At 45.7% G+C, this 15,145-nt stretch overlaps 1 protein-coding gene across 2 annotated transcripts in view; it reads left to right on the top strand.

The window, feature by feature from the left end:
- Positions 1-15,145, top strand: part of NAGPA (N-acetylglucosamine-1-phosphodiester alpha-N-acetylglucosaminidase) — a 128,153-nt gene that overhangs the window by 9,424 nt on the left and 103,584 nt on the right. The window contains exon 2 of one of the 2 annotated variants that reach the window (XM_085649045.1): positions 9,295-9,780. The exons of the other annotated variant lie outside the window; for it this stretch is intronic. Coding sequence (XP_085505171.1) covers positions 9,295-9,780 — 486 coding nt within the window. The remainder of the gene's footprint in view (positions 1-9,294; positions 9,781-15,145) is intronic. 2 annotated transcript variants of the gene reach the window in all.

Genomic DNA, 15,145 nt, shown 5'->3' with positions numbered 1-15,145 from the left:
GATAGCTCCCAGACAGGAATGTACTCCCAACAAAAAGAGGGCTGATGGCCCTTTAAATTGCCCTTCGTTTTGGGCACATGACAGAAGAGGTCGTAAAAAGCCACTTTATTGCCAGGCAGAGAACGGGCGGAGGCAGCTGAATTGTGTCCACGTGTTGGCAAATTACACAGAGACCATGTCAGCAAATTTCACTGGGGCCAAACGGATCCCCGATCTGGCTGACTAATCTCTGCTGGATCGGGGTTCTGGTGGGTTCCACCTTCATTCCAGCTCTGATGAACCTTCATAGTTGTTTAGAGAACCCTCTTCCCACCTAAACATTCCCTCTGCAACTGAAGAGACCCCTCACACAAGCCCATTCTACCCTATGTACATGACCTTTGGCATCCATTACATTTATTTTATTTATTTATTTAGAAAGTTTTATATAGCGCTAGTTCGACTTGTGGTTTTCTTTCCTGTGAAGTCCGATTGTGTCCTTGTCCATGGGGTGTGTTTGGTGTTCTGGTCTGTGAATTACTATGACGTGCTATGTTTACGTCCCAATGATCGTTGAAATGTACTTTCCCATCCACGCAGTGTTTTGTGTGCTTTTTGGAGGGTGTGGATAAGCTGTCCGGTCTGCATACAGCTGTGGGGTGTTCTTTCAAGGTGTAAAGCTAGCCACGCTGACAGCCCGAGGTTTGTTTGTGGCTTCTCGTCCTGTGCGTGTACCCTTGTGTAGCTGCGAGTGTCCGGCGCGGGCTACTCAGCGCTAGAATAGAGCCTGGCAGATGAGAGATGTGCTTCGGAGTGCACGAAGAAAGCAGCAGCTAGCAAATCCAGCCCACACCACACAGTCGCCGTTGACGTGCACGTCTTTGGTGCAATGCGAATTATCCCTAGTCATTCAGTCAGTGCTGACAGGAAGAGGAGAACCACAGAGGTTTCCCACCATGCCATAACAACCAGGCTCGGCGGCACAGTGAGCGTTTGCCAGAGGCACCCTGCGAACAGGGAGAGCAGCTCCCGGCACAACAACACACCCAGACCTACCTCAGCGTGCAGTCACCATTGCCTCCTGCACAGGGAAAGAAGACAAAGTTTAAAGGAACAGTTGCTTGGGGAAAGGCTGGTAGTGGTACATGTACACGCATAGTGGTGCTTACTAAACAAACAATGGCGAGTAGTTTACTAATAGTGACAGATCCCATGTGCAGGCCAGCTCCCCCCCCCTTCCCCCACATCTGCCTCTTTCGTGGGCGGGGGCCAACATGCATGAAGAATAGCCTTATGCACAGAGCACGACTGTCCCTATGTATTTGCTGCCTTGCTCGGACGCGTAGAGTCCCCAGTGTGCATGGTGCGCTGTCTCCAGTGTGTGAGGAAGCAGAGGTAGCATGCACCATCCCACTGCAAACTACAGTACCACAGTACTTAAAAGAAAACGAAATAGAATAATATATTGGGTGTGGGGAAAAAACGAAGAGTAAAACTTTATTTTTAGAAAAAAATAGAAATTCGGTGACGGTCCCTTCAGCATCAGCTGCTGCCTGTGCCTGTGGACCTTGAAATGAATGGCGGTGTCGTCGATCATTTGTTAGACATGTAAGTCGCTAACTACCCTGTTTACAGCGAGAGTCAATAGGGGTTTTGTGTGTTCTAACTTTTCACGTAATCGATATTTATGTATACATCCTCGTCTTCCCTCTTCTGGTTAGACGATTTTCACGGAAGACCGTTTTGACCGACTTAATTGTAATGCATTTGATAAAACACTCAAAAGCCGCTCCTAAAGCAGCAGTGGCCATGGGGTTTCCAGTTTTGTGTTCGGAGGAATAGGAATACGCACTGGTGACGAAACAATTTTCCTGTGAAAGCCACAAATGGGGGCAGGGAAAGGTGCGGAGTCACGACGGGTGTAGTGTGCCATGAGGAACTATTCACTAACGGCCAAAACGTTATTTTCAATTACAACTAATGAATAACAATTATATCTTGTAGTTTACATGTATATTTAACAAAGGGCGCATAACTCACTCACCTAAGTGTAACTAGGGGCCTGCAGCCAAAATATGTCTCGCTGCAAAAAAGCATTAACCAACTACCTTACATAAAATAGAAAACTATGACCCATATACAACAGATACATCTAGCCAGAAGCCATTTGCCGATTCAACCCTTTGACCGAAGATTACACATGTCTGCAGCAAGAGGAACAAGAAAAACAAGCCCGGCGGAGCGTGGCGCGCTTGCGCGCTTGGGGGCGGGGGAGCGGACCCTTTGAAGTGCTCCCAAAAGGCGGATTGCATGACGGCACGATGCGCGTGATTGTGCGCGTGCTAGCCATGCAATCCGCTTTTTGGGAGCACTTTTCAAACCCGCTTTCTATAGTCTCGCTTTGCGATCGCTTACGCGATAGCAAGGTCGAGACCTAAAAAAGGAGACAGCCTTTGTTTTTTGGGGAAAATCCACTGAACAAATATTTATGCATTGATAGATAAATGCACATGTTGTAATGAATTGCAAATTAATATACAGTCACTGTCAATATAGAAATGGAAGTAACATGCCTGTTCTTAGCCCCATATGGTCTGCAGGCTTATTTTTAGATACCCGATAGTATTGATCTAATGTGTTTGTACTTGGCTTTTAAAAATTAATTCTACCATGACATTTCAACTACAGCCTGTCTGCTCAATGGGTTAGTCAATGAAAATTTATGTTCTGACATTGCCGATGAATTTCTTTCCTCCATCCACTCTCATGTACACAACTCCTAGGCCTAGTTTGGAAAATAAGTAGAAGTTGCTTCATATGTCAGGCAGTGTCATGTTGTACAAGTGTATGTGACATGCACTGAGTGTGTGTTATATTTTGCTGTGTTAATTTACCATATGTAATCTGAAAGAAACCATTAGTTATAGATTTCTTACCTTAGAGTTACTCACAGGCGTCAGACTGGATCCACAGAATTGTTTCTGTAGCAGTACCCCTGTGTGTCGGTAGATGGCATCGGTCGACTCTGCGTCCGTCGTCGGCATCTTGGTTGCCGGGATGACGTTGCGGTGTCTACTTAGACGCTGCCCCTGTCTGACATCAGTTCTTTCTTTTTCTGCGCCAGCTAGCGCAGATTCGCAGAGAGCTTGCCCCTTAGTCATTTTTTGACTAAACTTTTCCGACTTTTGTCAACGTCTTTTTTGAGTCTTCGACTCCTGGTAGCACGAGGGATGTCCCGTCGTCCGACCGGCTTTAAGCCTTGTGACTCTTGTCACAAGTTTGATGTCTGTCACAGATCCGCACCCCGTGTGCCTTTGGTGCCTGGAGCACAACCACAACCTGAAGTCGTGCTCCGACTGCCGGGCCATAAATCCGAAGTCTTTGCGGGAGCAGTTCTGAAAGCTCTTGGAGGCCCGGCAGTCCGCTCTGCGTCGTACGAGGTCCTAGTCGAGAGGAAGGTCTCTGGACCGGTCACGGAGCCACCACCACTCGTCATCGAAGTCTTTGCACTCCTTGTGTAGGTCAAAGCACAAGAAGGCGGCGAAGAAGCAATGTCCCTCTTCGCTTTCTCCCAGGCCGTCGGCCGACACGACGCAGGATCCGGAGCGTCATCGCTTTTTGGCTCCGTCTTCGGAGCCCGCTTCGGGGACAGTTCTGCGCTTCCCTCCCTTTTCCAGGGCATCCCCTGCTCAGCTTCGAGCTTTCTACGAAGCGCTTCACAGCATCTTTGGGCAGCCTGACTCTGCCAGCGTGCCTTAAGTCCCCGTGAACTCGGCCTGGGGCAATGGGCCTTGGTTGCCGGCGGCTTCTGCTCCGAGCCCGACCCCCGAGGTTCCAGGCCTGGATCCGGATCGGCGCCTGTCGACCTCACGGTACATTACCCAGCGCCGATTCCAGTGACAACGCCCCCGACGCTGGTTGTGCTCCGAAACGGCGTCGACTGCAGCCTCACTCCGACTTGGACACGGAGCCGGACCTACCTCGCCCTATGTTGGTATCAGCACCGAAGGGTACTTTTGTACCGCTGTTCATTCCTAGTGTTCCCTATCGCCCTGAGTGGCAGCCAGAGGAGGGTGAGGAGGAGGGATCTGGAGACCCTTGAGCCGACCAGCTTGAGGAGCCAGACTGACCAGATGAACTGGGTGATGCCAGTGGTTTGGATAATTCCCCAGACTTCAGCATGCTTCCCCCCCCCCCCCCCCCCCCACTAACGTGGCTACAGAGGAGGGAGCTTCGTATGCAGTGGTGTTGCGTAGGGCGGCTGAGGCCTTGGGCCTGAAGCTTCCTACAGTGGCAGTCAGGACTAATCTCCAGACGGAGGTACTTCAACCAGCAGCGGCCTATTCAGAGCCCCTGCTACCTTTTAACGAAGTCCTCACTGGCATCTTTCTGGGCACTTAGTCCAAGCCCAGCACAGGGGCTCCTGTGGATAGGATGATTGCCTGATGCCACCGCCCGGCCCTGGGCGACCCACTTTTCCTCTCTAGACCCCTTACCCCCAAAAACTTGGTGGTCCAACGCTCATTTTGTAAGGGTGCATTCCCTTCTGCACCCCCAGATAGTAAATCCAAGAAGCTGGACCGCCTTGGGAAGCAGATGTTTTCTTCTGCCAGCTTAGCGCTGCGGTTGGTGAACACCGCATGCCTCTTGTGCTGCTATTCCCATACAGTTTGGGATATGGTCGCGTAAGTGCTGCCACAGTTGCGGGAGGAGGCCCGGACCGTTCTCCCTCGCGGAGTAGCAGAGGGTCGAGACGCAGCTAAGCTCACCATTCGGTTTGGGCTGGATACTGCCAACTCTCTGGACAGAACGGTTTCCATGTCGGTAGCCTTGAGGCGCTACGCCTGGTTGAGGACGTCTGGTTTCTCTGTAAGAGACATACATTAGTTATAGATTCTTTACCGCCCCACCCATCCTCCCCGTTCTGCTAACTGACTTCTAGGGTTAGGGACTCCCTTCTAGTGCCCTAGTTTTGTGCACCAGTGGTCAGTGTCTTGCGTGGCTCTGCGCTTCTGGCATGGAAAGTCGTGTCAGAACTGACGTCCGTGCACAAGGGCGGCGTCTAAGTAGAAACAGTGACGTCATCTCGGCAACCTCGACAGCGAGGACGGACGCGGAGTCGACCGACGCCACCTACCGACGCGCAGGGGTACTGTTACAGAAAAAATTCTCCAGATCCAGTCTGACGCCTGGGGTAATTCTAAGGTAAGGAATCTATAACTAATGTATGTCTCTTACAGATACATCTTTACTGAAGGTAAATAACTTGTTCTTCTGGGCCTTAAAATTGTGCCTTAGAATGAGGCCTCAGAATACATGTGAGCTTTCTTGCTTACCTTGTGCAAGCTGATAGCTTTTTTTTGTGTGAACAAAATTGTGACGTGGCTTGTGGTTAGACTGCATTAGCTAGTAGAGAATTTTTGATTTCCTTGCTGAATGCTAATATTAGCTGTGACTGTAAAGTAAACCACATCTACAAGCAGACCTTGTACCAGAATTCAGTTCTCTGATTATGGGGTGCGAAAGTAACAAGAGGTATTATTTTTGTGCTCCTGAATATCTTTCAAATAAAAACATTGTTCTCAGATAGATAAAGCAAGCACAGAGTTTTGTATGAATACACCCGGCCTTCTATAGATAAATGCATGGACCATGTCATGCTTTACACTTCCAAATAAAAGAAATTCAGCACTCCCAAGAAGACGCACTCGGTAAAGCATGAAAAAGCACCTCGAAAGGAGGCTCTGCACTCATAAGATGAGGCACATCACAATACAGTTTCAAAATATAGTGTGGGGTTTTATTAATGCAACACTCTCCAACAGAAAGACTCTCCTAGATGTCAAATGACACAGATAAAACAACATGCATATGTGTATATATATGTGTGTGTACGAGCAAGCAATAAAACACTCACAAGTAGTCAAATGCATGAGATAAGACACAAGCAGATAATAATGGAGCATTCACAAGTCAAATAATAAGAAAGCAAAACATGAGCAGATAATAATAATGGAACATTCACAAGTAAAATAATAATGAATCAAAACATAAGCAGATAATAATGGACATCCAGTGCAAGAAACCAGCACTGTCAAATGTCAGAAATAAACACTGTCAAATGAAAGAATCAATTATAAAGAGCACAACATGAAAACCTCAGAGAGCAATGACACTCATAGCTAATACATCACTATGAGTGCACATCTTTCTGGTCAACTCGGCTGGGAAGCCCTTTCAGTCGCCCAGAAGTCTCAATGGGACAGCAAAAAATATTCTCGTGACGGTGCGTCCACCTCACTAGTGAGCTTCTGTGTGAATGCCAAAACTTCCGGTCTTTAATACCTATTTTACTACTTCTAGAAATCTCCCCTCCCTTCATCTATTACAAAACCAATGCCCACCGTACCGGTCTGTTCCAAGATCAAGACGGAAGCTGGCCAGCCTTCAATGGTTTTGACTCCGAGACAGGGAAGTACATTCCTGTCTCACACTTTCAAATGCAAATCCCACACACACAAACCGTTCAAGCAAGGCTGTTTTGCTCTGTGCTTAGAAGAAAGTAAACAATTCACTCTGAAGCTGCAAGGAGACATGAAATGAAATCATGCAAGAGCACAAAAATGATGTTGTACATTCAAAATGGAGTAAGTTAAAACCCATTGTCAAAAGTCACCACATTCTAACTACGTAGCACTACAAACCAGATAGGTAAATAAACTCTGATTAGTGAGGGGCAAAGTAAAAAAGTCGTCGTTGGTAGGCATGCTTCATGTCTGGACACTGAAATGAGGGCCTGCTGGTCTGCAGGTATGCTGGTGTTTTATCTGATCCAGCAACACTGAAACAGAAATGATGCCCTATAGAAGACTACCTTGTACTCAAGTGGTTCCATGGCTGTTTTCAAAATCCTTACAAATCTGTTTGTCACATGCCAACCACCCAAAAGTGGGTATTGCATATCCAATTTTGCAGACTCAAAAGATGTGGTGATAATTCTTTCCACTCTCTGGGCTGTTCCTTATTGAACTCACAACCTCTCCTCTTGAGACTAGACATGCCTTTGACAAATTTGGAAGATCTTAAAGACCCATCATTTCACCCAGGCATTCAGACCCTAATGCTAAACTCACTTTAGCAATCCTCATTTGGATCTTCAGTGCAGCTTTCAGGAGATTACGGATGCCAACAATAGCCATACACTGCTACCCTAGACTGCAAGTGGTGGATAATAGGAGGGAGGGTTCTAGAGAAACATAGCTCTGCTTCTTTTGTCTGTTCAAGCAGAAGATGATGGTTCAATTTCGTATTCAGAATGTCCCAGGTACATAAACATGAAACCCATTCTAACAGACTCGAATTTGGTGTTACAGTGCAATTAACTGTTAATACACTTATGACTATTGACTAACAAGGAATGTAACTTATTGGTTTCCACAGCAGTAGCAGCAGAATTTGCAAGCCAGCAGAAAAGGCCACGATATCAAACCTGCAGCTCAAGAAACTAGCAACTGAATGAAGAATATGGATGGTAGTGTAGAAAGAAGATGCTTAAGTCCTGAGAATGTCCTAAAGTGAACACCTCCAAGAATAGGAACAAGAGACAGAAAAGGGGAGGGAAATGGAGGAAAATCAAGAAAGGTGCAGGCCAGGGAGACTGGATTCAAATGGAAACCGTGAAATGCGGCAGACAACAGGACACCATGTTTCTGTTTTAGTGTTGTTATACTGCTCCTGCTAAGTATTGCCTGTAAGAACATGTGGTGACCGGCAAGTGGAAGTGATGTTTCTCTTTTCTGCAAGGGCGGCTTTGTTTTCATTGCTATTTTCTACAATGTAGTCTCCACCTCCATGTTTGTCATAATCGCTATATCCTGTTTCTAGTAAAGTGTATTTTGCAGTTAACGTGCTTCATCTGAGTCCTGGCCCTAGTTCAGTCAGGCTCCTATGACCAGTATACCTCCTTCTCCTCCTTGGTATCCTGACTCACTTTCTTCAAGGCTGTGCCATCTTAAAATTCATTTGACAATGGTACTGCATCAGTTTGAACATCTTTTTTGGCCAGCAAGAGTAAATGATTTTTTGACGGATCTGTCAGATTAATGTCGGATCTGAAAAAAAGGTGGGAAATATCCATCCTTTTGTATTAGGTTTTGCCTACAGCGCGCATGCACTGTCATCAAAAGCTATTGTTCTTTAAAAAAGAAAATAAAGCTTAAAAGGGATTATTTACCTCCATGTCACTGTTTCTTTGCTTGCTATTGTTCGGTGCCTAAGGCTTCCTCCCGGGCTTCAGTCTTCATCCCTTCATTACTCTGCTGCGGAGCATGGACCAAGTACTGCTTTCTGTGGCCAGTGTCCTTCCACTGGCCACAGCCTCCTTGAGGTACTCTTTTTAAATTTATTTACTTGTAGGCACCCCCGCCATTCTCTTTAACCCAGCTACCTTTGTTTCCCACCCTCCTCTCTCTTGTTGCTTTTTTTCCAGGTTTGCAGCACCAGCTTGACCTGGTTATCAGAGCCCTTTACATGAGCGCCATTTTCATTACACAAGGACATATTTATTTTGGGATTTTTTTTATTTTGGCCCATGGAGTTTCAGTGATTTGCCCAGAGTTACAGGATGTTGTGCCGATGCAGAGACTCGAACCTGGTTCCCCAGTTCCATAGAGGACATTCTGTCTGTTAAGGTCACGTCCTCTTGAAACAACATTAACAAAGCCAAATAGCTCATGCACAGTAATTTGGCTTTGTTAATGGCTTTTAAAGTTGTGTCATGGGCTGCTGTGCAAAAAGACTTAAAGTAAACGAAAAAAAAGTGCCATGACACTGTCAACGGTGGCCGTACCCTATTGCTTTGTTTTTATTTACTTTGAGTCATGTTGCACAGCAGCTCTCGCTCTTGTAGAACATCTTTAAGAATATTTGACAGCGCCAGTAGTTTTTGCATAGGCAAAACCTATTGGCTTTGCCAATGCTTGTTTTTCCCAGTTGTGATAAAAAGTGGGTGTTTCACAAAAGGAGAGCATGCGTGCATCTTGTAGAGAGACAGAAAATATGACAGGCCTTGTCCTTGTAATTTGAGCTTCGCTGAGTTTTTGCCTCTAACCAACTAACCAGTTTCTCTTCTTGTTGCCACCACAACCCTTCCTGCTTCTGCTCCACAACTCTCTGGTCCAATGCAGGTACAGCATGGATCTCCCATTTACGTGCATTTTGATCCGCTGCCCTTCAGGGTTATGTCTATTCTATATACAAACCCCAATAAACTACATACTGTGATTGTGTTAACAATCCTGCTCTGCTTTCTCTTAGAAATTCCTTAAACGACGACTTGTTGCTGCCATATTCTACTTCGTTTCATGGGCCTCTTCACCATCACCGACACGTCCGTGATTGTCAACCCAAAGTGCATGGCAATGTAACTCATGAATCATGGCCTGGCAATCGCATTGCAGAACCTCCTGTGGCAACTGTGAGAGTGTTTGTGTCAATGTTTCCTGATAAGAATGGTAACCAAAAAGCTGTATATGGACATTTCACTTTTGTGACCAATCCTTTGAGGGCATTGTCCGTGCTAGAACCTGGTGGTGCAGGCGGATGCGGAATCAACAGGACGTCAACGGTGGAAGAAACTGCTCAACCAGCACAGTGCATTGTGGCACAGAACGGTGGTTTCTTTGATGTAGCTACACAGGAGTGCCTTGGCAATGTAATGAGTGATGGCAGACTGGTTCGTAATGCCAAAGGATTGCAGAATGCCCAGTTTGGAATCCGAGCAGATGGGACCCTGGTATTTGGGTAAGAGCCATGTGCTAAATGCAGCCTTTTCCTCACTTTCTGTTCTTATTGGTTTAATTCGACTACTGCAGTCCTGAACCAAGGTAAGGTGTAAAATGAGGGAAGCGAAAAGAAGAAGCCTTGTGACATTGACACGCTTGCATTTACTAAAGATGTGCTCATATAAATATATTTACAATCGATCCCGGCTCCTCCAAGGATATCAGCCCATTGTCTGGTGGCGCACAGAAGCCGTTAGAGCCAAAGCCGGCAATTAGTTAGGTTCCAAGTTTCAAAGTATAGCGCGCCCTCGGTTTAGGTTTTCAACAGCAAATCTTTATTCCAACGTAACGCTTTTTGAGAGTGAACTCTCTTGATCACACGACCACGTGTGATCAAGAAAGTTCACTCTCGAAACGCGTTACGTTGGAATAAAGATTTGCTGTTGAAAACCTAAACCGAGAGCGCGCTATACTTTGAAACTTGGAACCCTCATATAAATATATATATATATATATATTTTTTATGTTCATTGATTTTAATACTCTTCTGGTAACAAAGAATTCAATACAGTTGCATATTCTCTTAGCTTTGTACAGTGCAATTCCACAGTGACCATATACAATGCGTAGAACTTACTACAATTAAAGCAGTTATCACTACCGGGTTCATTAAGTAGTTAGTGGATACATTCAATATCGATGATTACAGTAATGAAGATGGATCACATGTACATGCTCACTTCCCACATATGTTTGTGCAATCAACCCATGTGTTGTATTCTGTGTGTCTAATATATACCTAATTACCTTCAGTGCCCTCTGGCTCCCCAGTCTCCTTTTCCACTAAGTACTGTTGGTACAATCCCAAAAAGCCTCTTGGGCGATTCTGTGGCGGAAGTAACTCACTGTATGTCTGATTGTGTGTTGCACTTGTCCAGTCATCTATGGTTGGGACTGGGCCTTTAACCCAGCGTATTGCTACCCTACGTTTAGCTAGCAGCAGACCCATAGGCCCTAGTCGTCTTACGTTTTTGTCGACGCCCTTGTCATGTCCCAACAAAGAGAGAAATGGATCAGGTGTGAGGGAGAGACCCGTAATCTCATTCAAAGTTTGAACAATCTTCCCCCAGAAATCTTTCTGTTCTGAGCAGCGATGACAGACCGCCGAATCAAGTAATCTGTATCTGCATAGTCTCTCAGGTGTGTAATACACTCTATTGATATATTTAAAGTGGATTAGTCTGTGTCTACCATTAAGAGAGATGTGTCTTGTCACTTCGCAGCAATACTGGCAGCTGTTGTCGTCAATCACCATATCTAGGTCTTTCTGCCAGTCCTGGCGAGCTTTCATTAAGTGTGGTCTCATGGATTCTTGTGTAAGGCTATAAATTCTAGTTACCACCTTAGCGTGTGTGGTTGAACGTATATTATTAGAAAGTATTGGCATGTCTGATGGCTCCTGCATATCTTTGCCTAATAGGTCACGTAGTGCATGCCGAGCTCTGAGGGATTGATATTGGGCAAGGGTCGAGGGTTCATGTCCCTCCTCCAGTATGTCTTCCCACTTGCGTACCACCCCATCATGAGAGGTCGCCCATCTTAGATATACCACATTTCCACAATGTTTGGGAAACATCCCTTTCCCTCTCCGTTGGAAACCAGGAACACCATTCTAACAGGGTCAGTGGTGAGTCCATCAGAGCTCCTGTCTGTCTCTCCTGTAAGTTTCACCAAGCATTTAATGTTGAGCTTAAAGAATCAAGGGTACCATGTCGCCTAACCGGGGTTCTAAAGAGCACCTGGGGGAGAATATCAGCTTCAGCAGCATCTCTTTCAATATGTAGGTGCGGTAAGCCCTGTGGTCTGTGTATCCAGGAATGTACATGTGAGCTCTGCGCTGTTCTATAGTATATCTGGAGATCCGGTGCATTTAGGCCACCCATAGAGTATGGCAGGGTGAGAGTTTCCAATTTAACCCTTGGCTGCTTACCGGCCCAAGCCAATTTAATCGGCAATGAACGAAGAGTAGCAAATATATGATGCAGAAGTAGCATCGGGATATTCTGAAAGAGGAACAAGAATCTGGGGAGGACGACCATTTCCATAAGAGTAATTTGTCTGACCAATGAGAGAGGCAATCTGATCCTTTGGGTGATATACTCTTCAAGCTTATGAATTGCTTTACCATAGTTGTCTGATAGCACTATCCCAGGGTCAGTATAAATTTGTATTCTTTAATAACGTACAAAATCTGTGGGCCATTGCAGTGGGAAGTCCAATTTCACTGGAGACAGGGGGAAAATTATAGATTTTGCTCAATTAACCCTTAGGCCTGATAGCTGCCCAATATGAACCACCTCAGTGAGCACAGTGTAAGTTGTCTCTCGGGGTCTCGGACATAAAGAAGCATGTCGTCAGCCTATGCCAAGACAATAAAGTCCAGGGAAGCGCAACCCCCTATGTACATGGTGCTCCCTCAAGGCACAGGCCAGGGGTTCTGCCACCAGGGCATATAGAAGGGGAGATAATGGGCACCCCTGCCGGTTACCCCTCGAGACAGCTATAGGGGAGGTGACTATATTACCCAATTTTATCCTGGCCACTGAGGGCCTTATATAGAACTGCAACTAACCAGAGAAAGACCTCACCAACCCCGATGCGACGAAGCATGGTCGTCATAAATGACCACTCTACTGAGCCAAAGGCCTTTTCAGTGTCTAAAAAGACTGCTGTGGTCCTGACATCTGGGTTAACTCTTTGGATGGTCCAAAAGACGGTTCTGAGATTGTAGGTTATGCTCCGTCCTGGAACAAAGCCAGCTTGCTCCAGACTGACCACCAGTGGGACCAGTGGGGCAGTACAATTGGATAATATTTTGGCAAAGAGGTTGGTATCTACGTTTAGTAGGGAAAAGGGTCTATAGGAAGAACCATTATCTAGAGGTTTCCAGGTTTCAGGAGAGTAACGATCAATGCTTCTCTCATGGATGGGGGCATCACATCGGCCTCGACCATTTCCTCATATAGAGTGGCTAGATGAGGTATAAGCAGGCTTTATAAAAGGCCACCGTAAGGCCGTCTAAACCAGTTGCACCCCCAATCCAGCATTGCCTTGAAGGCATCTCAAATTCCTCTAGGATCAAGAGGAGCCATAAGGTGTTCCCTGTGTGCATTGGTGAGCCATGACATTTGGATATGTTCCAAGTACTCTTTTATTGCTGTCTCGTCCAGTGATATCCTTGAACTATATAGCTCAGCATAATATCTCCTAAATCTCTCTGCAATTAGACTGGCACCATGCAACTGGCGTTACAACAAACAAATGATGGACGGAATGCTGACAATGCAGACATTCTGGCTACCGTCTTCATCCTGTAGATCAACAATCGTACCTGCCTCTCTTTTAAGTCGCTGTAACGCCGCCAGAGCGGCACGGGGCGCACTCCCTCGCCATAGACCTGTGCGTTAGCTTATTTGCAGAGGTGTTTAACCTCACTGTCTGCTGTGTCATGATACTCCTCAAGAGCTTTTTTGATATTTTCAAGGAGTTTTGTGTCGCCTGAATGTTGATGGGTTTGTTCCAGTTGAGCAATATCTCTTTCTAGTCTCATGTTTCGAGATTGTCAGACATCTGATGAACACCTTTAAAGTAATTAGTTACCGAGCCTATTATATTTTTAAAGAACCCCTTCGTGAATGACGCCATATCAGCCTTAAAGACTGGATCCATTTGGGAGTATGGGGGAAACCTCAAGATAAATGGTGCTAATTTATTGGTAGATAGCTCGATGTCCAGCAAGACCAGGGAATGATCTGAATAAGTTTGTGAGGGAGGTTCACAGGTCATGACCTGGGTGAGCAGACTCCTAGATATTATCCAAAAATGTATTCTAGAATGTATATAGTGAGCGGCAGAGTAGTGAGTAAACCCTGAGACCCCGGGGAACGATGTCTCCTGATATCTAGCAAGCCTAATTGGTCTGTAATGTCTGCTTTCGCTCCCCCAGTAGTGGACGGACGGCTAGGTGGACCCTTGGAGCGGTCGCAGGTGGGGTCCAAAACGCAATTTAAGTTATCACCCTGAATTTGTGGAAGATCCGTGCCTTGGAGCAGGCGGAAGCCAAGTGAATCGTAGAACTGCGAGTCATCGTGGTTGGGGCCATATATATTAACTAGCTTCTCATTTAGCCCTTCTTTATGACATCTAGTGATAACAAACCTACCCTTTGGATCTATTTCGACTTCCTGCAGTGTAATACCTGATTTCAAGTTAACCCTTGTGAGGACGCCCCTGGCATGTGAAGTAAACCCAGCGGCACAGTGATGGCCCTGTAATCGTCTTTGTGTGAGCATAGTACTATTAGGGGTCGAATGTGTCTCTTGTATTAGTGCTACATCATTGTGGTGCCTTTTAAAGTATGCAACAACTTTGCATACTTTTCTATAATCATTTAGGCCTCGTACGTTCCACGTCTGTAATCTTACTCTATTGTATGTGTTCTGCCTCTGTCGAAACCATTTTATCTGCAATCTCTGAATTCTGTACCACTGTGTATAATGCATCACCAGCCAAAACATAGTATCACATTCCCATGTAATTTGATTGAAGAAAATACTTAAAAAAATCCCCCCACCCACGCTGTGCATACCCCCAACATGGCATAGTCGATAGTCTGCCCATCCCCATCCCATTAAACAATCCCACACCTAAGTTGGTAAACAAAACAACTTTGTAAGGACACTGTGGGTAACACACAAGGGCAGATGTTGCCGGCATTGAACCCTGTCTGTAACTCGGCTGTACCTATAGGTATAAAGTATAGTACGCTTTCCATGTTATGTGACCGATCATGTCCATTGTGCCTTCCACAAACTCATCTCCCACCCCGCTGGACTTCCCTAAGTCATCAGCATCTCCCCATATAGTCAACAAGCATTGAAAATGCAATAGGCCTCGCCTTTGATTAAGTTAAAGCCATTTGCTTTGCTAATGTATAGCAAAGCAAATGGCTTTAACTTAATGAAATGCGAGACCTATTGCATTTTTAATGCTTTTTTTTTTTAAGTAAATAAACAACTGGGGCACTAGGCGGGCAGCATACGCCCAGGATCACACACCGTTAGTGTATGCGGAGAAGCTGTGACCAAAACACAGGCCTCTGGTTCCCATTGCTGACAATCCAGCCAACACACATCCCCCCCTATTGTGTTGTTACATATAAAAGTGTTGAAGCATTTATTGTTCGTTTACAAGGCCAGCACTGTTTCTAAAGCGCTTTCAATCCATGTGACGGGCGCTATTCGGCATTTCAGTGGATTTGTAATCTTGAATTACTGATAAATATGAAAAACGTGGTACATGCTCCTGCGTGTTTCTCAATAGCC

This window comes from Triturus cristatus, chromosome 3_2 (assembly GCF_964204655.1).
Source record: "Triturus cristatus chromosome 3_2, aTriCri1.1, whole genome shotgun sequence".
In the NCBI taxonomy this organism is placed as follows: Eukaryota; Metazoa; Chordata; class Amphibia; order Caudata; family Salamandridae; genus Triturus; species Triturus cristatus.
This window is presented reverse-complemented; position numbering and strand designations above follow the sequence as displayed.